Raw genomic sequence first — 23,310 nt, 5'->3', positions numbered from 1 at the left:
ACATACAGTATCCTCCTACAAACATTTTAACTTGGCCAATGCTCAGTGCATTCATTGTGGGCTTTTAGAGCCTGCTGCTACTTACAGATAGTTCTGTTAATACATTTCACAATTATTTATAGTTTGATGACTCTATCTAAACATCTTTAAGATGTAAAAATGTCAAACCTAAAATGTAAATAGTTTTCCCGCAAAGTCTGTATTATTTGCTTTTCTCTTCTGTTCCTCCACTGTTGATTGGAGATGTTTGAGTCTGGGCTGGGCACCGAAAAGCTAACTGCAAAGTATGCAATTCTTTCTAAACGTTGTTTGATATTTTTTCTACATCTTGGTGTTCCGAAGGAATCATCAACCACCAGTGAATTTGTTTGTATAACGGAGCTATACAGTATGCTTTCAAAGAGCAACCACACTACACTCTTAGAATTAGTGGTGACTCGAGGAACCCTGGAGATCCCCAAGGAACCCTGGAGATCCCCAAGGAACCCTGGAGATCCCCAAGGAACCATTGCCTTTTTGAACTGGAAAGGTTCCCCCTATGTGGCATACATACAAAATGTGCCACTAAAACAGTCTATCCCTCTCCCAGTTCTCCACCAGTGTGAGGCGGCAGGTTGAGCAGCATGTTAGGTAGCAGCCTGGTCTCACGGTTGGGCCAGATGAAGTGTCAGTTCAGGCATGCTCTGGGGCTAAGTCAGTCTCACTCCTCACTCTCCTCCTCATCTCCCTTAGAGGTTTTGCTCGTGCGCTGGAAACAGTGGACAATGGAGGCTAGGAAAAAGCTGGTCATGATTGCCACTACAGACACAGAGATGCCAGAGAAGATGATGATGAGTAAGTCTGTTAAGGTAAGGGTGATCTGACACTCCCGGAAGCTGTCCTGTGAGAGCTGGCTCAGGGACACCCGTCTGCCGTCCATGGGTAGTGAACACTCTATGCCCTCCACTCCTACAAGGGGACAAAGAAGGGGGATATGTTTAGGACCAGACAGAAAACCCAGCCATAGAGCCCCCATTATCATTATCATTATGTAAAACAAACTGTCCCTCTGGCAGAAATTATTATATTAACCTTCACAAATAACAGAAACTCTCAAGATTTTGACCTCTAGATGCAATAACTTAGAAATAGCTTTTGTTATTCCAAGACACGTTTTATTACGTCTTCTTTATTAAATGGAATGTCTGGATTCTTTTCAAATTCTATGAATTATGATCCTTGAGGGTAAATAGAAGTCAATTAACCAGACAAATCACTTGGAATAACCTCTGGTTTTTATTTACTGCATTGCTGGAACAGCCGGAGGCAAGGAGCACCTTCACTGAACTCATCTCAAGATGTAAGCATTATAAATCGGTCTGTCATGCTCGCCAGTGTCCCAGTCACTTCAACATATCGTTTACCACTCCTGCAGAATCTCTATGAAAACATCAATGACAACCATAGCCGCGGGAAGTAGGGGTGCTGGGGGTGCTGCACCCCCTGATAAATTGAAATACTTTTGCCAAAATTAGGCTGTAAAAAATAATTACTCCTGTCTGAACAGACATGAATAAAATTATTCAAAATACTACATCAGAGAGCGTAATTTAGCTACAGTTGATCAATAGTTTCTAAGAAATAGTTGTGGATTACATTTTGTCAGAAGCACTTACAGTCAGGAAGGCTGCAATTTGGGCAGCATGCGTGCCAAATATAGAACAGCTTGTTGCGTTGTGGTCACATATATAATCCATAGAAGGTTTTTGGAACCTCTAACCCTGGCACTTTGACACTTAAACTCATGGGTACACTAGCAATGGCAGCCAGTCCTGACTTGAATGGGAACTGCAATCTATGGATTATATTTCTATGGTTGGTTGCGGATGTCAGGTTGCCTCTCACAAATATAGGCCTACTGTTTGGAAAGCAAATGCCTACTGCTGAAAAGAGAAGACTAATCTGTCTGTAGAAGCTAAAAATAGAGAAATTCTGAGCAAACAGCACTGTTTTTCAAAGTAGCTTATCTCACGCCCATCAGCCATCATGGGTGAGTAGCCTATGCTTCATCTTCATCATTGGGTGAGTCAATGTCACTGGAAAGTTTATTTTGTAGCCAGGGTTTCCGTTAGGTGCTGGACAAGAAAAAAATGAATTGATCAGACATTTGAGAAATGTACCGGTCATCCATGACTTATAAGGGTGTCAACCCACGTCGCCAGCACCATCAATAAACGAGAGCTATTGGCCAAATGAGCCACATTTAATGTCCTTAAAAAAAGCCTATAACAAATGTAGCATATGCAAAACTTTATAGCCTATTGTTTAATTGGTTTTTAATTTCCTGAAACAATAATTGTCCACTTTACAGTTCAGCTGTCAGAGATTTGAGCACTAAATGTATCAGGGCATTGCATGCATAGGTATTAGATGTCCGCTGTATAATATTAATATAAAAAAAGATAAAGTACCAGTCAAAAGTTTGGACACACCTACTCATTCCAGGGTTTGTCTTTATTATTACTATTTTCTACTTTGTAGAATAATAGTGAAGACATCAAAACTATGAAATAACACATATGGAATCATGTAGTAACCAAAAAAGTGTTAAACATATATTTGAGAATCATCAAAGTAGCCACATTTTGCCTTGATGACAGCTTTGCACACATTCGCTCAACCAGCTTCATGAGGTAGTCCCTGGAATGCATTTCAATTAACAGATGTGCTTCTTAAAAGTTAATTTGTGGAATTTAATGCGTTTGAGCCAATCAGTTGTGTTGTGACAATGTAGGGGTGGTATACAGAAGATAGCCCTATTTGGTAAAAAACCAAGTCCATATTATGGCAAGAACAGCTCAAATAAGCAAAGAGAAATGACAGTCCATCATTACTTTAAGACAGGAAGGTCAGTCAATACGGAACATTTCAAGAACTTTGAAAGTTTCTTCAAGTGCAGTTGCAAAAACCATCAAGCGCTATGATGAAACTGGCTCTCATGAGAACCGCCACAGGAAAGGAAGACAAAGAGTTACCTCTGCTGCAGAGGATACGTTCATTAGAGTTAATTGCACCTCAGATTGCAGCCCAAATACAGTGCCTTGCAAAAGTATTCATCCCCCTTGGCGTTTTTCCTATTTTGTTGCATTACAACCTGTAATTTAAATGGATTTTTATTTGGATTTCATGTAATGGACATACACAAAAAGTGTGTATGTCCATTTCATTTGAAGTGAAATGAAAAAAATAACTTATTTCAAAAATTTCTAAAAAATAAATAACGGAAAAGTGGTGCGTGCACATGTATTCACCCCCTTTGCTATGAAGCCCCTAAATAAGATCTGGTGACACCAATTACCTTCAGAAGTCACAAAATGAGTTAAATAAAGTCCACCTTTGTGCAATTTAAGTGTCAGATGATCTGTCACACGATCTCAGTATATATACACCTGTTCTGAAAGGCCCCATAGTCTGCAACACTACTAAGCAAGGGGCACCACAAAGCAAGCGGCACCATGAATACCAAGGAGCTCTCCAAACAGGTCAGGGACAAAGTTGTGGAGAAGTACAGATCAGCGTTGGGTTATAAAAAAAATATCTGAAACTTTGAACATCCCACGGAGCACCATTAAAAATTATTCAAAAAATTGAAAGAATATGGCACCACAACAAACCTGCCAAGAGAGGGCCACCCACCAAAACTCACGGACCAGGCAAGGACGCATTAATCAGAGAGGCAACAAATAGACCAAAGATAACCCTGAAGGAGCTGCAAAGCTCCACAGCGGAGATTGGAATATCTATCCATAGGACCACTTTAAGCCGTACACTCCACAGAGCTGGGCTTTACGGAAGAGTGGCCAGAACAAAGCCATGGCTTAAAGAAAAAAATGTGGGAGACTCCCCAAACACATGGAAGAAGGTTCTCTGGTCAGATGAGACTAAACTTTAGCTTTTTGGCCATCAAGGAAACGCTATGTCTGGCGCAAACCCAACACCTCTCATCAACCCGAGAACACCATCCACCAGCATTGTGGTGGCAGCATCATGCTGTGGGGATGTTTTTCATCGGCAGGGACTTGGAAACTGGTCAGAATAGAAGGAATGATGGATGGCGCTAAAGACAGGGAAATTCTTGAGGGAAACCTGTTTCAGTCTTCCAGAGATTTCAGACTGGGACGGAGGATCACCTTCCAGCAGGACAATGACCCTAAGCATACTGCTAAAGCAACACTTGAGTGGTTTAAGGGGAAACATTTAAATGTCTTGGAATGGCCTAGTCAAAGCCCAGACCTCAATCCAATTGAGAATCTGTGGCATGACTTAAAGATTGCTGTACACCAGCGGAACCCATCCAACTTCAAGGAGCTGGAGCAGTTTTTCCTTAAAGAATGGGCTTAAATCCCAGTGGCTAGATGTGCCAAGCTTATAGAGACATACCTCACTTGCAGCTCTAATTGCTGCAAAAGGTGGCTCTACAAAGTATTGACTTTGGGGGGGGGGGGGGGGGGGGGGTGAATAGTTACGCACGCTCAAGTTTTCTTATTTCTTGTATGTTTCACAATAAAACATATTTTTCATCTTCAAAGTGGTAGGTATGTTGTGTAAATCAAATGATACAAACCCCCCAAAAATCAATTTTAATTCCAGGTTGTAAGACAACAAAATAGGACAAATGCCAAGGGGGGTGAATACTTTCGCAAGCCACTGTAAATGCTTCACAGAGTTCAAGTAACAGACACATCTCAACATCAACTGTTCAGAGGAGACTGTGTGAATCAGCCCTTCATGGTCGAATTGCTGCAAAGAAACCACTACTAAAGGACACTAATAAGAAGAAGGGACTTGCTTGGGCCAAGAAACATGAGCAATGGACATTAGACCTGTGGAAATCTGGCCTTTGGTCTGATGAGTCCAAATTTGAGATTTTTGCTTCCAACCGCTGTGTCTTTGTGAGACGCAGAGTGGGTGAACGGATGAACTCTGCATGTGTGGTCCCACCGTGAAGCATGGAGGAGGAGATGTGATGGTGTGGGGGTGCTTTGCTGGTGACACTGTCTGTGATTTATTTAGAGTTCAAGGCACACTTAACCAGCATGGCTACCACAGCATTCTGCAGCGATACGCCATCCCATTTGGTTTGCGCTCAGTGGGACTATCATTTGTTTTTCAGCAGGACAATGACCCAACCCACCTCCAGGCTGTGTAAGGGCTATTTGACCAAGAAGGAGTGTGATGGAGAGCTGCATCAGATGACCTGGCCTCCACAATCACCCAACCTCAACCCAATTGAGATGGTTTGGGATGAGTTGGACCGCAGAGTGAAGGAAAGCAGCCAACAAGTGCTCAGCATATGTGGGAACTCCTTCAAGACTGTTGGAAAAGCATTCCAGGTGAAGCTTGTTGAGAGAATGCCAAGAGTGTGCAAAGCTGTCATCAAGGCAAAGGGTGGCTACTTTCCTAAAATCCTAAAAACTTGTCTGCTCAACTGTATGCCACTTCGCAAATGCGCCCCCAACTCAAAACATCTACCCGTGGCTATGATGACAACATATTCTGGATTTCAAGGTTCATTTTCACTCATCACACTCATTTTTAGGGAAGATCAAATCATTGGTTTTTTCCATTGTAACGTCATTATTCTTAAGTCTGAGTCCCAAGGTTACATGAGCTGTGGATCATCGCCTCACTGAACCAATTTGTTAACAGTGAGTAAATATTTAAAGTGCCGTTGACATGCCCTTTGCTGTGCTGATGGGATAACATTACGTGAGACGAGAGAGCTGGCTAGATTACAGGCTGTAGTAGTTCCGCTGATTCTACCTCCGCAAATGGAAGGCTTTCAGCTCTGTGCTGTGTGAGAGTGATTTTCAGGTGGCTTGGCTACACAACTCCCAAAGCTGAACAGATTAAAATGCTATAATGTATTTTGGCAACTTCAAACAACCTTATCATACTACAATATGCACTTGCAATTCAGGATTTCATTGCCAGCTGAGCTAATACTGCCTTCATTCCTCTACTACCTTGTTGCTTCTTATGCTGTCTAGAATAGCAATGCAAAGTAATGAACAAACAAGCCTCTTGACATTCGTTGCTGCAATAATGTTGGTTGACAACACTACATTGTTAAACAGCTGATTAATTGGTCTAATTAGCTCCTGTATTGTGTGCTAAATTACAATCATGGCTGTTTACGAAGGAGCTGATCACGGACTACAGGAGACAGCAGAGAGAGCACGCCCCCATCCACACTGACAGGGCTGCAGTGAAGAAGGTAAAAAGCTTCAAGTTCCTTGGCGTGCACATCACTGAGGACCTGAATTGGTCCCTTCACACCTACAGCGTGGTGAAGAAGGCTCAACAGCGCCTCTTCATCCTCAGGAGGCTGAATACATTTGGCTTGGCACCTAAGACCCTCTTGAACTTCTACAGATGTACCATCGAGAGCATTCTGTCGGGCTGTATCACCGCCTGGTTTGGCAAAAGCACCGCCCGCAACCGCAGGGCTCTCCAGAGGGTGGTGCGATTAGCCCAACGCATCATCGGGGGCACACTGCCTGCCTGCCCTCCAGGACATCTACAGCACCCGGTGTCACAGGAAGGCCAAGAAGATCATCAAGGACCTCAGCCACCTAAGCCACGGCCTGTTCACCCCGCTACCATCTAGAAGGCGGAGACAGTACATGTGCATCAAAGCTGGTACAGAGAGACTGATGAACAGCTTCTATCTCCAGGCCATCAGACTGTTAAACAGTCATCACTAGCCTGCCCTGAACCTTAGACACTGTTACTAGCCGGCTACCACCCGGTACTCTACCCTGCACCTTACAGCCTGCTGCCCCATGTACATAGAGTCATTGAACACTGGTCACTTCAATAATGTTTACATACTGTTTTACACACTTTATATCTATATACTGTATTCTAGTCATGGCTCATCCTTTATAACTACTGCTGTACACACCTTTTCTATTCATATACTGTCCATACTGTCAATACACACCATTACACATACTGCATATTTATATTCCGGACTCTGACATTGCTCGATCTGATAGGACTCCATTTCTTGTTCTTTAAAAAAAAACGTTTGGATTATGTGTGTATTGTTATTGTATTGCTAGATATTGCTGCACTGTTGGAGATAAGCATTTTGCTGCATCTGCGATAACATCTGCAAAACTGTCTACACAACCAATAAACTTTGATTTGATTTGTTAAACTTGTAGGGAAACATATCTGACTAAAGTACACATGAGTTTGCAAACTGATTTGATACAAAGTGGCTGTTTTGCTTGAAATGCATTTTTATAGTTGTCTAAAACAAGCTCTGCAGGGCACTGGTTAGTCACCGACACTGACACTCTTATTGACCTCTGACCTCTACAATGTCATCGCTGTATAGTTGACCATATCCCTTTCTCCCCTCAATATTGCACAGCACAGACTATTATCAACACTGTTTAAGAATGAGAACCCCTAGCAAAGGTATAAAATTACATGGTTGGCCACTTGGGAGGACAACCGTATGTACAGTAAATAAATTGCCTCTTTACACTGGGATGAAAAAGCTAGACATATCGATGCAAATGTTAACTCACAGGTGGGCAGAAAGGAAACCTAGTGAAGGTGGGTGGATACTTACCGTTGCCACATGCCAAAGCATGCATGGACATACGTTTTCCCGCACTCTCTCACAAACACACACACACGCTCTCACACACAGACAGCCCAGATTGTAGCAGCATGTTCTGCTGTCAACATTACAATCCACTCTGCTTTAGAACTTGCCATCCATGCAGTGTGGCGTAATGCTGTTTTAAAAAATATGTTTCATAAACGTAAGGCTCAAATTAATATGTTACATCATCCACCATATGCTCCACTCATTTAAAAGTGTGTCAATGCTGTTCTGCATAACTCTTTGAAGTGCAGGACCCCAGTAAGACTAGCTGTCACCATTGGTGTCTGCTAATGGGGATCCTAATAAATCAAATAAAATCAAATGACAACTTACACCTAACCATGTTGTAAACTTTTTCACTACAGTATAGTACAGTACCACCTAAATATTATAGGTGTTTAAAATGGGATTACATGGTCAGATGGAAAGTTCACCTGGACAGCCCAATACATTTATAAAGTGGCTGCATATCAATTCAACTCAAAGTTGAGAGGAGTTGGGTATAGTTTTGGGATCGTATACATTGCTAAGACCAGCTGTGTTGTCCACTTGAGTAAGAGATGAATGGCCTCTATTTATATTCACACTGCACTTTGCATGGCAAACTCATCACCCAGGAGACCCAGCCTTAGGCTCTAAGATTGGCCTGTCTCTCTGGCCACTCTTCCCTAGCATCAGGCCACTCTGTACCAGCATCACCCTACACATTGATTAATGAGATTGGAGATCAATTTTTGCCTGTTTAACAGGGTCCTGTTGGAGTTACTGATATTAACTTGATCCTGCTCCCAGTGGGGCAAGACGACAGGCCCCATTTTCCCCCAGCACTATGAATCCCTGCTCAGATGACAGCGGATATTTTTAACCTGTACTGATTATCTCGTGGTTAACACGTTATTTTATACATTATGCAGGAAGCCACAGACACTTTTTTGGTATGTGGAAATGACTGAAAATGGGTGAAATCAGTTTAAACCGAAATGATAGGCCTTAATTATTTTGCAAATGGAGCAGTATTATGGTATTACCATTTATTTAAAACAGCAATCAGCAGTTGAAACCATAACAAAACGTACTCTGTCGTAGCCGGCCGCGACCAGGAGACCCATGGGACGGCGCACAATTGGCCCAGTGTCGTCCAGGGTAGGGGAGGGAATGACCGGCAGGGATGTAGCTCAGTTGGTAGAGCATGGCGTTTGCAACGCCAGGGTTGTGGGTTTGATTCCCACGGGGGGCCAGTATGAAAAAATAAAAATATAAATGTGTGCACTCACTAACTGTAAGTCGCTCTGGATAAGAGCGTCTGCTAAATGACTAAAATGTTTTAACAGAAATAAAATCCAATATTTGAACACTGCCCGCAGTCAAATATTAGTGTGATTTCCTGTACATACACTAAGCTTCAGTAGACACCTGTTACACAGATCTTCCCTGTTATATAATTCTGACATGATAATTCTGACTGGGACGATCTCCAAAATACCATCTGTCTCTGAGACAAACATCCTAGTTTGATCTCCTATAAATGACAGACAGATCCCTTAGTTCCTGTCTCTAACAGGCTCTGTAGTTTCTTGTGACAGACTGATAAGATTTGGTTCTGGGTGCTAGGATTACAGTCTCTGTAAATGGCCTCTATACCTTAAGCCACAAAGTTATTATGTGCAGATTTTACGAGACAGAACAGCTAGCCTCTTGAGCTGACATCCGTTTTGCACTGTTTTGCTATGGCTGTATTAATCAATATAGCAAGGAGGCTTATGGACACTGGCTTTCACCTGGAATTATTTATTTATGTCTGAGAAAAAAACACTTTTCAACCCATATGATCTAGTACAGAATAAAAGTATGATAAACCATATACAACTTTGATGATATCATAGTGAATTCATGACATGCGAATGAACGAGCCATTTCGTACGGTATAGTATGTCTATATATAGTTACAATCAGTTTTAGGAAAATCTACCTTTTTATTACTTTACCCAAAATATCACGACATTAGTGATAGTAAAAATGTGTGACATTTGTGAACATCTAAATCAACATTTGGCCATTTATTCAGTGTGTCCACCCTATCGACAAGGAGACGTAAAATATTTTTTTGTTGTTGCCTAAATACATTTTTTACGTATTTTAGGTTTAGGTCACGACTGTGTAGGTGGCATTCTTTATCGTACAGCTATGAAAGTTATATATTTAGAAACGCCTGTTCCATAGAAATCCAGTGTCTAGTCTGTGTAATGAGCGAGTCAACATAAATAGCTGCTTTTCTAAGGACGTGAAGTAGCAAAGAGATAACAAAATTGATTGTAATGACGCAGCCAACCACTAGATGGAGCCAGAGATACCTTTATTCAAATCAAATCAAATTGTATTTGCCAAATGCGCCGTATACAACAGGTGTAGACCTTATAGTGAAATGCTTACTTACAAACCCTTAACCAACAATGCAGATTTAAGAAAGAAAAAAGTAAAAATAAATAAAACATTTAATAACAAATAATTTAAGAGCAGCAATAAAATAGAAGAACAGTAGGGAGGCTATATACAGGGGGTACCGGTACAGAGTCAATGTGCGGGGGCACCGGTTAGTCGAGGTAATTGAGGTAATATGTACATGTGAGTATAGTTAAAGTGAATACGCAGAGATAATAAACAGAGTAGCAGCAGCATGGGGTGGGGTGGGGGGGACAATGCAAATAGTCTGGGTTGCCATGATTAGCTGTTCAGGAATCTTATGGCTTGGGGGTAGAAGCTGTTAAGAAGCCGTTTGGACATAGACTTGGCACTCTGGTACCACTTGCCATGCGGTAGCAGAGAGAACAGTCTATGAATAGGGTGGCTGGAGTCTTTGACCATTTTTAGGGCCTTCCTCAGACACCTCCTGGTATAGAGGTCCTGGGTGGCAGGAATCTTGGCCCCAGTGATGTACTGGGCCGTACGCACTACCCTCTGTAGTGCCTTATTATCGGAGGTCGAGCAGTTGCCATACCAGGCGGTGGTGCAACCAATCAGGATGCTCTCGATGGTGCAGCTGTAGAAAGTTATGAGGATCTGAGGACCCATGCCAAGTCTTTTCAGTCCCCAGAGGGGGAATAGGCTTTGTCGTGCCCTCTTCACAACTGTCTTGGTGTGTTTGGACCATGATAGTTTGTTGGTGATGTGGACACCAAGGAACTTGAAGCTCTCAACCTGTTCCACTACAGCCCTGTCGATGACAATGGGGGCGTGCTCAGTCCTCTTTTTTTTCCTGTAGTCCACAATCATCTCCTTTGTCTTGATCAGGTTGAGGGAGAGGTTGTTATCCTGGCACCACCTCCTCCCTATAGGCTGTCTCATCGTTGTCGGTGATCAGGCCTACCATCGGCAAACTTAATGATGGTGTTGGAGTCGTGCCTGGCCATGCAGTCATGGTTAAACAGGGAGTACAGGAGGGGACTGAGCACACACCCCTGAGGGGCCCCTGTGTTGAGGATCAGCGTGGCAGATGTGTTGTTACCTACCCTTACCACCTGGGGGTGGCCCGTCAGGAAGTCCAGGATCCAGTTGCAGAGGGAGGTGTTTAGTCCCAGGATCCTTAGCTTAGTGATGAGCTTTGAGGGCACTATTTTGTTGAATGCTGAGCTGTAGTCAATGAATAGCAGGTGTTCCTCTTGTCCAGGTGGGAAAGGGCAGTGTGGAGTGCAATAGAGATTGCATCATCTGTGGATCTGTTGGGGCGGTATGCAAATTGGAGTGGGTCTAGGGTTTCTGGGATAATGGTGTTGATGTGAGCCATGACCAGCCTTTCAAAGCACTTCATGGCTACAGACGTGAGTGCTATGGCTCGGTAGTCATTTAGGCAGGTTATCTTAGTGTTCGTGGGCACAGGGACTATGGTGGTCTGCTTGAAACATGTTGGTATTACAGACTCAGTCAGGGACATATTGAAAATGTCAGTGTAGACACTTGCCAGTTGGTCAGCACATGCTCAGAATACATGTCCTGGTAATCCGTCTGGACCTGCGGCCTTGTGAATGTTGACCTGCTTAAAAGTCTTATTCACATCGGCTACGGAGAGCGTGATCACATAGTCATCCGGAACAGCTGATGCTCTCATGCATGCTTCAGTGTTGCTTGCCTCGAAGCGAGCATAGAAGTGATTTAACTCGTCTGGTAGGCTTGTGTCACTGGGCAGCTCGTGGCTGTGCTTCCCTTTGTAGTCTGTAATAGTTTGCAAGCCCTGCCACATCCGACGAGCGTCGGAGCCGGTGTAGTACGATTCGATCTTAGCCCTGTATTGACTCTTTGCCTGTTTGATGGTTCGTCGGAGGGCATAGTGGGATTTCTTATAAGTGTCCGGGATAGAGTCCCGCTCCTTGAAAGCGGCAGCTCTACCCTTTAGCTCAGTGCGGATGTTGCCTGTAATCCATGGCTTCTGGTTGGGGTATGTACGTACAGTCACTGTGGGGACGACATCATCGATGCACTTATTGATGAAGCTAGTGACTTATGTGGTGTACTCCTCAATGCCATCGGAAGAATCCCGGAACATATTCCAGTCTGTGCTAGCAAAACAGTCCTGTAGCTTAGCATCTGCGTCATCTGACCACTTCTTATTAACCGAGTCACTGGTGCTTCCTGCTTTCGTTTTTGCTTATTAGCAGGAATCAGGAGAATGGAATTATGGTCAGATTTGCCAAATGGAGGGCGAGGGAGGACGAGGGAGAGCTTTGTACGCGTCTCTGTGTGTGGAGTAAAGGTGGTCTAGAGTTTATTTTCAACAGAGAAGCCTCTTTTTGTCCTGGAACTGTCTAGTTTTTATTGTTCTGACTTATAAAACTGTGGGAAATGAATCAAATACGTCATGTAAACATATTATCAGTAATTACCAGTAAATCTGGTGCCCGAAATCGGCCACTGTAGTCTTAAGAGGCTAGTGGACCAAATTCTCAATCATTGCCAGAGCAATATCTTATTTCCACCAATAGCCATAGTCTATGACTGCTATCACCATACATATGGGCCTCGAGAGTAAGGTGCACCAATATAGTGTAATCCAGAATATGATACAGCTAGAAACCAATCCGGTTGGCCAGCAGGTCCAGGTATGGGCAACCACATGGTTGGTTACAGCTAGTGTCGCCTCGTGATGGATTACAATCAGGATTACAGCGCCTTGCCTTGGCTGTCCATTTGTAACCCACTTCCTGTCTCCTGGGTGGTTGATCTAGCTGGCTGTCGCAGGCTGATATCGGAGGATTGTCTCCTCCCACTTCAACACCACAGTGGCTGTCGTGATTTATTCCAATGTCGATAGCAGAGTGAGAATTATTACATGGACCCGTGGCATGAAGGCAATTATCTCATAATTCCCAATTAAACTATGGAATGGGCTTTTTTACTTTCTATACATGTTTTTGCAATTTCCAGGGATTACAAACAGATCAGGGAATCCAGTGGTTGCAGATGAATTATAGGATGGTCCTTGCTTTATGGTAGCCTTTTGTATCAGGTGCACAAGCATCCCAGAGTCCCTCATTTGAGTCTGACTGATTGTAATTCAGTAAAAAATGCAGCAGAGAGAAAGAGACATTATCACTCAGAGGGGAGAGAGCGGAGAATTACTCAAAGACAATCACAGAGAAGAAATCAAAGAAAAAGAAGAACAGAGAGTCAGAGGGAGATAGAGAGTGGGAAGAGACAAATAGAGATGGGGTAGAGTGTCTGAATGCACAAAGTGACAACCCTTCATGTGACAGTGAGGCCAAGTGTGAGTCATTCAAATCAGGAGTGGTTTACCTTTTGCACAGGGACTCAGTGATCTCATAGTCACATGGGGATACTCCCAGCACAAACATCTAGCATGGCTCATTCAACACACACAAGCACACACAAGAACAGACACAAAATCCACAGCTGTATAAAGCACTAGCTTGATATTTCTTTGCTCAGAATGTTACGCTTGCCATTTAGACATGTATTACTCATAACGTAGAACTTTTTTGATTGCTTGCTAAGCTAGACACTTCATAGTCAGCTTGCATTATTTTTTCAATGTTAAATAAACATTAAATGGCCAAGGTCAAATACACTCTCTTCTCATGTAAGTGAAATAATACATTTTCCCTGACGTCCATGCCCGAGGCAAAGACAGTTGATGATTTTGTAATGTAATGCAATGTTAACTGCGTACTGAATATAATATGAGACAGTGATGTGGAAAGCCAGTGAATTCACAGTGACGTCATATTTACAGATCTGCTCATGCAGTGTGGTAACAGCTCTCTGTGGAGTTACCTGATAGGCTGTGAAGGAAAATGTAGACATTGACCCAGTCACATGAGCTGTGGATCATGAACAGTGTTGATAGCTGTGTCACATTAGGCCTCAGACACTGGCCCATGGGACCCATGGGAGCTAAGCCGCCCTGCCCTGCTATGCCCTGCTCTGGCCTGCCCTGTGAATGGCTGTGGCTCCTGTTACCCAGCTGGCCACTGTGGTATCAGCCTGGTCTCATAGACTAGACGTAACATAGTAAATATAAATCCAGGGCACTCAAATTAGTATGATATGTTACGTTTGGTATGGTTACATAAGACAGAAGGTTACTTAAAGGGATACATCGGGATTTTGGCGTTGTTGGAGTCAGATGAACTGGTGGATACCATTTTTATGTCTCTGTGTCCAGTAAGAAGGAAGTCAGAGGTAGTTATGCGAGCCAATGCTAACTAGCGTTAGTGCAATGACTGGAAGTCTATGGGTATCTGCTAGCGCTAGTTAGAAACCTCCTTCAAACTGCATGCAGAGACATAAAAATGGTATCCACGAGTTCATCTGACTCTGGGGAAGTAGATCCCGAAGTATACCTTTAAGGCAAAAACTAAAGTAGGGTGGTTGGTTGGTTGGTTGGTTGGTTGGTTGGGGTGGATGGGTAGACATATAACGCAAACATTTAGCAACCAAAAGGTTGCGTGTTCAAATCTAATCTTGGACAACTTTAGCATTTTAGCTAATTAGCAACTTTGCAACAACTTACTACTTTTTAGCTACTTTGCAACTACTAAGAATGTTAGCTAACCCTTCCCCTAACCCTAACCCTTTAACCTAACTCCTAACCCTAACCTTAACCCTAACCTTAACCCTAACCTAACCCTATCCCCAAGCCATAAGATTGCTACACAGAGTATCTGAGTTGACCCTTGTATATTATTTTAGTTTTTGCACTGTCTTTATGCACACTCACAGGACTCTACACACTCACGCACACTGACACTCCAACATGCACATAACATGCACACACATTTGTACTGACTCTACACTCACGCACACACACACTCACATACAATCATCGTTTACGCTGCTGCTACTCTGTTTATCATATATCCTGATGCCTAGTCACCTTACCCCATACATATCTACCTCTATCAGTTCAGTATCCCTGCACAGACATACATTTGTTGACCAGTGTACAATTCATAAATAAAAAGGGGGAAAAAAACAATAGGTAGCTTGTAAATGTGGTATTGGAACTGACCCTGTATATAGCTTCTTACTTTCTTGTGTACTTCTTATTTCTTATTTTTATTTATTGTGTGATTTTGTTCTATCTTATGTTACATTTAGTGCTACATTGATATTGATTACTGCATTGTTGGGTTTGGAGCTTGCAGCAAGAAAGACATTTCACTGCACTTGTACAGAACCCCTAACTCTAACCCCTAGCCTAGCTAACATTAGCCACCTAGCTAACGTTAGCATTAGCATTAGCCACCTTCGTCACCTAGCTAACATTAGCCACAACAAATTGGAATTCGTAACATATCATATGAAATGGATCATACGAAACAAATCAATACTTACCATACAAAACCAAACATATCATACTAATTGGAGTGCCCTGGATTTACATTTACTATGTTACGCCTACCCCTGAGTCTAGGTTGGTGCTATAGAACTGTGTTTCTCTAAATGATACATGTTCATCCTTAACCCAAGAGCTCTGGAGACAGCAGTGGATCATGTTGACACTCATTCCCTAATGAAACATTTAGGCACCTGATTTGTGGCAAACAGGCAGACCTGCGCACAGGAACGTCCCCTCAGAGGAGTGTACTGACAGATATCTGATTACAAAGACTGTATCCTTGGCAGGTTTATGGAGAGAGGTTGTCAATTGATATGCAAGGTTGGTCATCAATACATATTATGCAGATGAAGATCAGTTATTACTCATTTTGCAACAGTCACATTATCTACTGACTGTCTATGGGGATCCACAGTCAAGAGGGACTCTGAAAGAATACATCAATAGGCATAATTAGATAATATGTGTCTTGGGCATCTGTCAATTTGGTAAAAACAGTCATCTGGACAGTGACCCTTTCAATCCATAAAATCCCAGAATATTTGGCATTCACAACACACTCAGCACAGTTACCCAATAAGAGTTATGCAAACAGCGTATGCACAACGTATGCTGTGTGCAGTGCAGTGGACTGGTACAGTATGTCTATCACATGGGGAATCAGCATGTGAGAACAGGCACAAACGGGTCCAGAGCATGTCTACACTGCTGCTGCTAAAGTAATGCTAAACAGGGTCTAATCCATGATAACAGTATTAGGACAGAAGGGGAGATTCATGTCTGGTGAGTTGGGAATTATTTGATGGGTGGAGGATTTTGACTATGTTTTCATTATTCCATGTTTCCATGTTCACTCTATGGTAATATAAACTGGCTGTTGATGCTGTTTGAGCATCAATCCTAACCATTACCATTTTAGCTCTGGATTAAAGGGTACCATTATTCTGTGACAAATCATGCACCCAAGGAGGATGCTGATGATGGTTCTGTGAAGTGTTGATACATGTTGAAGAGCTTATCAAGTCAGCCTCGTTCTATAAATGACTGTCCATCTGCTACTGCAGGAAAAGTGGTGGTCAACAGACCTACCCCAAACACAAAAACACATGCACGCATGCACGCAAGCATACACGCACGCACGCACGCACGCATGCGCACACACACACACACACACACACACACACACACACACACACACACACACACACACACACACACACACACACACACACACACAGAGAGAGAGAGAGAGAGAGAGAGAGAGACACACACACTCACCACTCATGAATCAGGTCCTTTCATAATACTCAATAATATTTTGGGTGGTTTGAAGTTTTCACACCAACACATCTGTTCAGCAATACCAACTTGGTATTGTTAGCAGTGTGTAGGTGTGTCTGACTCTATAATCTATCCTTTGGAACAGTTTCTGTATGTATGGTTCACAACAATTCCTCTACAATGTGAGCAGTTGAGAAGAGACTGGTTGAATCATGCACAGATTTTCAGAAAACCTTCTGTGGAAGGATTATTTGACTTCTCATGCCCTAGACCCATGAGAAATTACATTTACTTGAAAATGCCTTTGGAGCTGCAGCCAGGGATTTCAAATCATAAGTTCTCCTTTGATTTCAAATGTACAGCTTTGTTAATTTTACCGATATGCATAAGCAACATTTCCTCTTTTTTATGAGCACAGAGGGAGTCCCAGAATAATACTGTACCACTGTGCTATACGAATTTCCTACTTGCAAATGCATTCATCAGTATATAATGTATCATGTAATGTGGGGAAAAAAGTATTTAGTCAGCCACCAATTGTGCAAGTTCTCCCACTTAAAAAGATGAGAGAGGCCTGTAATTTTCATCATAGGTACACGTCAACTATGACAGACAAAATGAGAAAAAATAATCCAGAAAATCACATTGTAGGATTGTTAATGAATTTATTTGCAAATTATGGTGGAAAATAAGTATTTGGTCAATAACAAAAGTTTCTCAATACTTTGTTATATACCCTTTGTTGGCAATGACACAGGTCAAACGTTTTCTGTAAGTCTTCACAAGGTTTTCACACACTGTTGCTGGCCCAATTTTGGCCCATTCCTCCATGCAGATCTCCTCTAGAGCAGTGATGTTTTGGGGCTGTCGCTGGGCAACACGGACTTTCAACTCCCTCCAAAGATTTTCTATGGGGTTGAGATCTGGAGACTGGCTAGGCCACTCCAGGACCTTGAAATGCTTCTTACGAAGCCACTCCTTCGTTGCCCGGGCGGTGTGTTTGGGATCGTTGTCATGCTGAAAGACCCAGCCACGTTTCATCTTCAATGCCCTTGCTGATGGAAGGAGGTTTTCACTTAAAAATTCACGATACATGGCCCCATTCATTCTTTCCTTTACACGGATCAGTCGTCCTGGTCCCTTTGCAGAAAAACAGCCCCAAAGCATGATGTTTCCACCCCCATGCTTCACAGTAGGTATGGTGTTCTTTGGATGCAACTCAGCATTCTTTGTCCTCCAAACACGACGAGTTGAGTTTTTACCAAAAAGTTATATTTTGGTTTCATCTGACCATATGACATTCTCCCAATCCTCTTCTGGATCATCCAAATGCACTCTAGCACACTTCAGACGGGCCTGGACATGTACTGGCTTAAGCAGGGGGACACGTCTGGCGCAGCAGGATTTGAGTCCCTGGCGGCGTAGTGTGTTACTGATGGTAGGCTTTGTTACTTTTGTCCCAGCTCTCTGCAGGTCATTCACTAGGTCCCCCCGTGTGGTTCTGGGATTTTTGCTCACCGTTCTTGTGATCATTTTGACCCCACGGGGTGAGATCTTGCGTGGAGCCTCAGATCGAGGGATATTATCAGTGGTCTTGTATGTCTTCCATTTCCTAATAATTGCTCCCACAGTTGATTTCTTCAAACCAAGCTGCTTACCTATTGCAGATTCAGTCTTCCCAGCCTGTTGCAGGTCTACAATTTTGTTTCTGGTGTCCTTTGACAGCTCTTTGGTCTTGGCCATAGTGGAGTTTGGAGTGTGACTGTTTGAGGTTGTGGACAGGTGTCTTTTATACTGATAACAAGTTCAAACAGGTGCCATTAATACAGGTAACGAGTGGAGGACAGAGGAGCCTCTTAAAGAAGAAGTTACAGGTCTGTGAGAGCCAGAAATCTTGCTTATTTGTAGGTGACCAAATACTTATTTTCCACCATAATTTGCAAATAAATTCATAAAAAATCCTACAATGTGATTTTCTGGATTTTGTTTTCTAAATTTGTCTGTCATAGTTGACGTGTACCTATGATGAAAATTACAGGCCTCTCTCATCTTTTTAAGTGGGAGAACTTGCACAATTGGTGGCTGACTAAATACTTTTTTTCCCCACTGTATTTGCCCAGTGCTGACGCAAACAGCATAGTGTTCTTCAGGTCTACTGCTAAATAAAGTGATCAAGTCTGTGTGTGAGTGTGTGTATGTTTGGTTGATGGTCACAATGGTTTATTAATGGTTAGCAGGTGGTTTTGCCTCCTAGCCAGGCCACACAGTAAACACTCACTGATTTAAATGTAAATGCATTACATGAGGTGAGACGCTGCACAGTCAACTCAATTTGAGAGTGCATCTCTGGGTCCAGTTGGCAGGTATGCCAGAGGGGTTGGCTGGCTGGGCCAATGGCCTGTTGTTTGTTGCTGCTGATGTGTGCTTTGGCCAGCATCTCTAATATCATTCATTACAGCCTGCAGTAGATAACACTGAGGACAAGTGATGAATGCATTTGCAGCTTCTTAACACGGGGAATGAGGTATTCCTGCCAATTTATCAACTTCTATTTCTCTCGCAGACCCAACTTTTTGCGAATGCTTTATTATTGAGGAGTAGGAGGGAGAGGAAGAGGCGTGGCAATTGCATGGTAACTAACTAAATGTGTGAGGATGATTTTGTTAGTTGTCAGCAGTTTGCAATGTCCACCCACTGCTTGTGTCCACACAAGCCTCTACAAAACATAACTACTTGCATTCCTATGATAAAAAAATAAGATAGAAGTAAGGTTATGAGGGCCTCCTGAGTGGCGCAGCGGTCTAAGGCACTGCATTGCAGTGTTGCGGCATCACTACAGCCTGGGGTTCGATCGTGACCGGGAGTCCCATAGGGTGTCGCACAATTGGCCCAGTGTCGTCCGGTTTCTCCTGAGTTTCTCCTCAGGTTTCTCCTGAGTGGCGCAGTGGTCTAAGGCACTGCATCGCAGTGCTAACTGTGCCACTAGAGATCCTGGTTCGAATCCAGGCTCTGTCGCAGCCGGCCGCGACCGGGAGACTCATGTGCGGCGCACAATTGGCCCAGCGTCGTCCAGGGTAGGGGAGGGAATGGCCGGCAGGGATGTAGCTCAGTTGATAGAGCATGGCGTTTGCAACGCCAGGGTTGTGGGTTCGATTCCCACGGGGGGCCAGTATAAAAAATATATATATATGTATTCACTAACTGTAAGTCGCTCTGGATAAGAGCGTCTGCTAAATGAGTAAAAATGTAAAAATGTAAAAATGTTTAGGGGAGGGTTTGGCCGGGGGGGCTTTACTTGGCTCATCGCTCTCTAGCAACTCCTTGTGGCGGGCCTGGCGCCTGCAGGCTGACTTCGGTCATCAGTTGAACAGTGTTTCCCCAGACACATTGGTGTGGCTGGCTTCCAGGTTAAACGAGCGAGTGTTAAGAAGCGTGGTTTGGCGGGTCATGTTTCGGAGGACGCATGACTCGACCTTCGCCTCTCCCGAGCTCGTTGGGGAGTTGCAGCGATGAGAAAAGATTGTAATCACAAAAATGGGGTAAAAAAAGAACTTTATGTGAACATGACGTCCATATCCACAGGGTAATGTTTACAATATCTAGTCACACAGACATAATGGATAGGATACCTGGGCTGTTACCAGCTTTACCCACTACCCACTGAATTATCGATTGTATTAGTTTATCTTAGTAATCCTTTCTCCATATTTTTAAAAGGATAGAGATAACATGAGATAGCTATTTAGGCTTTTATGGGACGATGTTTGTCTTTACAATGTGTTGATGTCCCATGTTTATGTGGATCGTCATGTAATGTCCCCCGTGGAACGACCTTGGCTCGGAGACAGTGACAGCTGCGCACGCTTATTTATGTACTGTATCTATTGGTTCATATGCCGACTTATGTATTCATGATGTTTATGCTGTGTATCTTTGCCTTGGAATTGAATACAGTACACATGTACAGTAAACTGTACATCCACAGATGTCATCATAGTGTTTTACCACATTCATCTGGGGTTATTCAGCAGACCTGAACTATTTGACTTGTACAAATATTCAAACATAGTGTGCTGTATGTTAGTGGATTCTATATTAACTGGTGGTCTATACACAGTCTTGCAAAAATGATTATCATGAATAGATGTCCTCTGCATTTTCAAGGACAATATCTAAATAATATTAAAATGTGATGTCAAGCAAACAACATGTGGCTCTCCTATTGTTAGTAGCTCCAAATACAATGAATGGTGATTGGAGTAATGTGGAGTAAATTCTGAAAGTAAAGAAGTTGTAAAATGTGAAACTATTGAATTGCTACAGAGTATTTACTTAGCAGCCTACTGTGAATCCCATAGTCTGGGATTTGTTATGTTTCTATCTTGAAAGAGTGGAAGAAATGAACATCTCCACAATGGGGCTTTGTTTCCCTCTGCATTATTAACACATGAATCCCATAACAATAACCTCTGGGTTTGGATGTTCAGTCTAATCATCTCCATATAAGCAGATGTTACCCTTTGTGGGATACACACTCCTGTGGGAGAATTGTCATCCCCTTTGTCTTTTGTTTGTTTTCCAGAGTTTCGTGCCTGAGACACAGAGAGGGAGAGATAGAGAACGAGAGAGACGGGCCCCCGCCAACACACCAGTGCCGTAACATTACCTAACTCACCCAGGCAGAAACACAATGGTGAAGGACCCGATGGCCTACAGCCTCCACCACCAGGAAGGATACAGGAAGTGTTTGGTTACATTGGTCATACAAACAGCACTCACTAATTGATTGATTTAGCACAACGTTAATAGACCACCGGCATGAGGGGAGAGGCAGGTGTTTGGCTTGGACGGTACACTACGCACACAGCCATGGCAACATCTCATGCTCAAGCAGAATTGTAAACGTGAGGTGGTTTTCTGTTGTTGTGTTTGTTTTGCTGCTGTGGATGAAGCTGCAGGCAGTCTGTAGTGAAATTAACCTGAGACCATGCCCCTGAAGGTCTCCCCCCAGAGCTTGTTTCTCATTGTCTTTCATTACTCTCCCTGGCACTGTGGGTTCGGCCAGGAAAATAATGAGGGAGCCAAAATTAGAACAGAGGAAGGGGTTCCTCTTTCTACTGGGAAAATATAAATAGAACACACAGCAATAGCATGGCATAAGATTTGCTAAGATAATATCATCTTAGTATTGCACGGCTTTCCTTTTTTTTAGGTCACGCAAGCTGTAAGCAAAGTAGCATCCCCCTGACGAAGCCACTTACCATTCGGAAGCTTGTGACTGTTTTCCTCCAGCCATGCAAACAGGTTGGCAAAGTTGCAGTTGCACACCCAAGGGTTGCCCTCCAGTCTCACCACCCGTAAAGAGGGCAACTGGCTCAGCGCTCCCACCTGAAGGCCAGACAGGGCATTACGCTCCAGCTCCAGTTCACGCAGGGAGGTGAGACCCAGGAACGCGTCCTCATTGACCATGCTCAGATAGGGGTTGTTACCCAGGCGGAGTTTGATCAGGCTACGGGACTGCCCAAAGGTGCCCGAGGGGATGTCAGTCAGGTTGTTGCTGCCCAAGTCCAGAAACACCAGCCTGGAAGAGGTGCTGAGGGTGCCCGGCTCAATGTGGGACAGAGAGTTGTTCCGCAGGTCCAGGTAGACCAGGTCACTGTAGAGCACAAGGAAGTCAGAGGGAATGCGGGGGATCCAGTTGTCAGACAAAAGGAGCCTGCGGATGTCCAAAGGGATCTCATCAGGAAGACGGGTGAGTCCACGACCGCTGCAGTCCACAGTGTGGGGATCCGGGCACAGGCAGCTCGCTGGGCAGTTTTCCCCCTGAGCCCGTAAGACAGAGGACAGAAAGACGAGGAGAGGCTGGATCCAGCAGACACATGGCAACATGGTCAACAGCGTAAGAGCAGAGAGGAGGAGTGGAGGTTTGGGGTGAGGAAGAATGGGAAGGGGTGTTAGGAAGGAGAAGGGGCGTGAGGGTCAGAGGTCAGGAGATTAGGAAAGGGGAGGGGAAGGGGAGAACGAGAGGGGAAAAGGGGGGATCAATCCCTGTGCAGGAACATCCTGCCGTTCTTGAGATTAAAATCTGAGAGAGCTCCGGCATCGAACAGCGAGAGAGCAGCGTCGAGCGCTGTTTTCCAAGAGATCATGTAGGAAGCAGCCTGGAGAGAATAGCAAGCTGCTGGCTTTGAATGAAGCTAGGGGAGGGAGATAGCAAGGAGTGAGAGGGAGACAGCAAGAGAGAGGGAGAGAGAGCTTAGCAGGGGTAAATAGAAACTTGCGAAGCAGGAACCGAGCAACACTGGAGGCACAGACAGGGAGAGGGAGGCTGAGGAGGGGGCTCTGTTAACCCACAGTCGATCTTGGGGGATTGACTGAGGAGGACGCATGGGTCTCTGACACAAAAGGATACGCGCTGGAGTGATTCAGTCTCAGACAGAAGAGTGAAAGAGTGAAGAGTGAAATTGTTGCATCCCTCCATTTGTCTCTGGTATCTGCTTGGGAATGCTTGTCA

At 43.8% G+C, this 23,310-nt stretch overlaps 1 protein-coding gene across 1 annotated transcript; it reads right to left on the bottom strand.

Moving 5' to 3' along the window:
- Positions 1 to 700: 700 nt before the first annotated feature.
- LOC311133230 (leucine-rich repeat-containing protein 38-like) lies at positions 701 to 22,715 on the bottom strand (the record flags this gene model as incomplete). The annotated part of the gene is made up of 2 exons (XM_084166716.1): positions 22,058 to 22,715; positions 701 to 948 (listed from the first exon to the last, which is right to left on the bottom strand). Exons 1-2 carry the CDS (start codon positions 22,683 to 22,685, stop codon positions 701 to 703), a joined length of 876 nt encoding a protein of 291 aa, XP_084022842.1. The 5' UTR covers positions 22,686 to 22,715.
- Positions 22,716 to 23,310: the final 595 nt, after the last annotated feature.

Source organism: Coregonus lavaretus (assembly GCF_964263955.1).
Source record: "Coregonus lavaretus genome assembly, chromosome: 8".
Lineage (NCBI taxonomy): Eukaryota > Metazoa > Chordata > Actinopteri > Salmoniformes > Salmonidae > Coregonus > Coregonus lavaretus.
The sequence above is the reverse complement of the archived record's forward strand: the minus strand, read 5'-3'. Positions and strand labels throughout refer to the sequence as shown.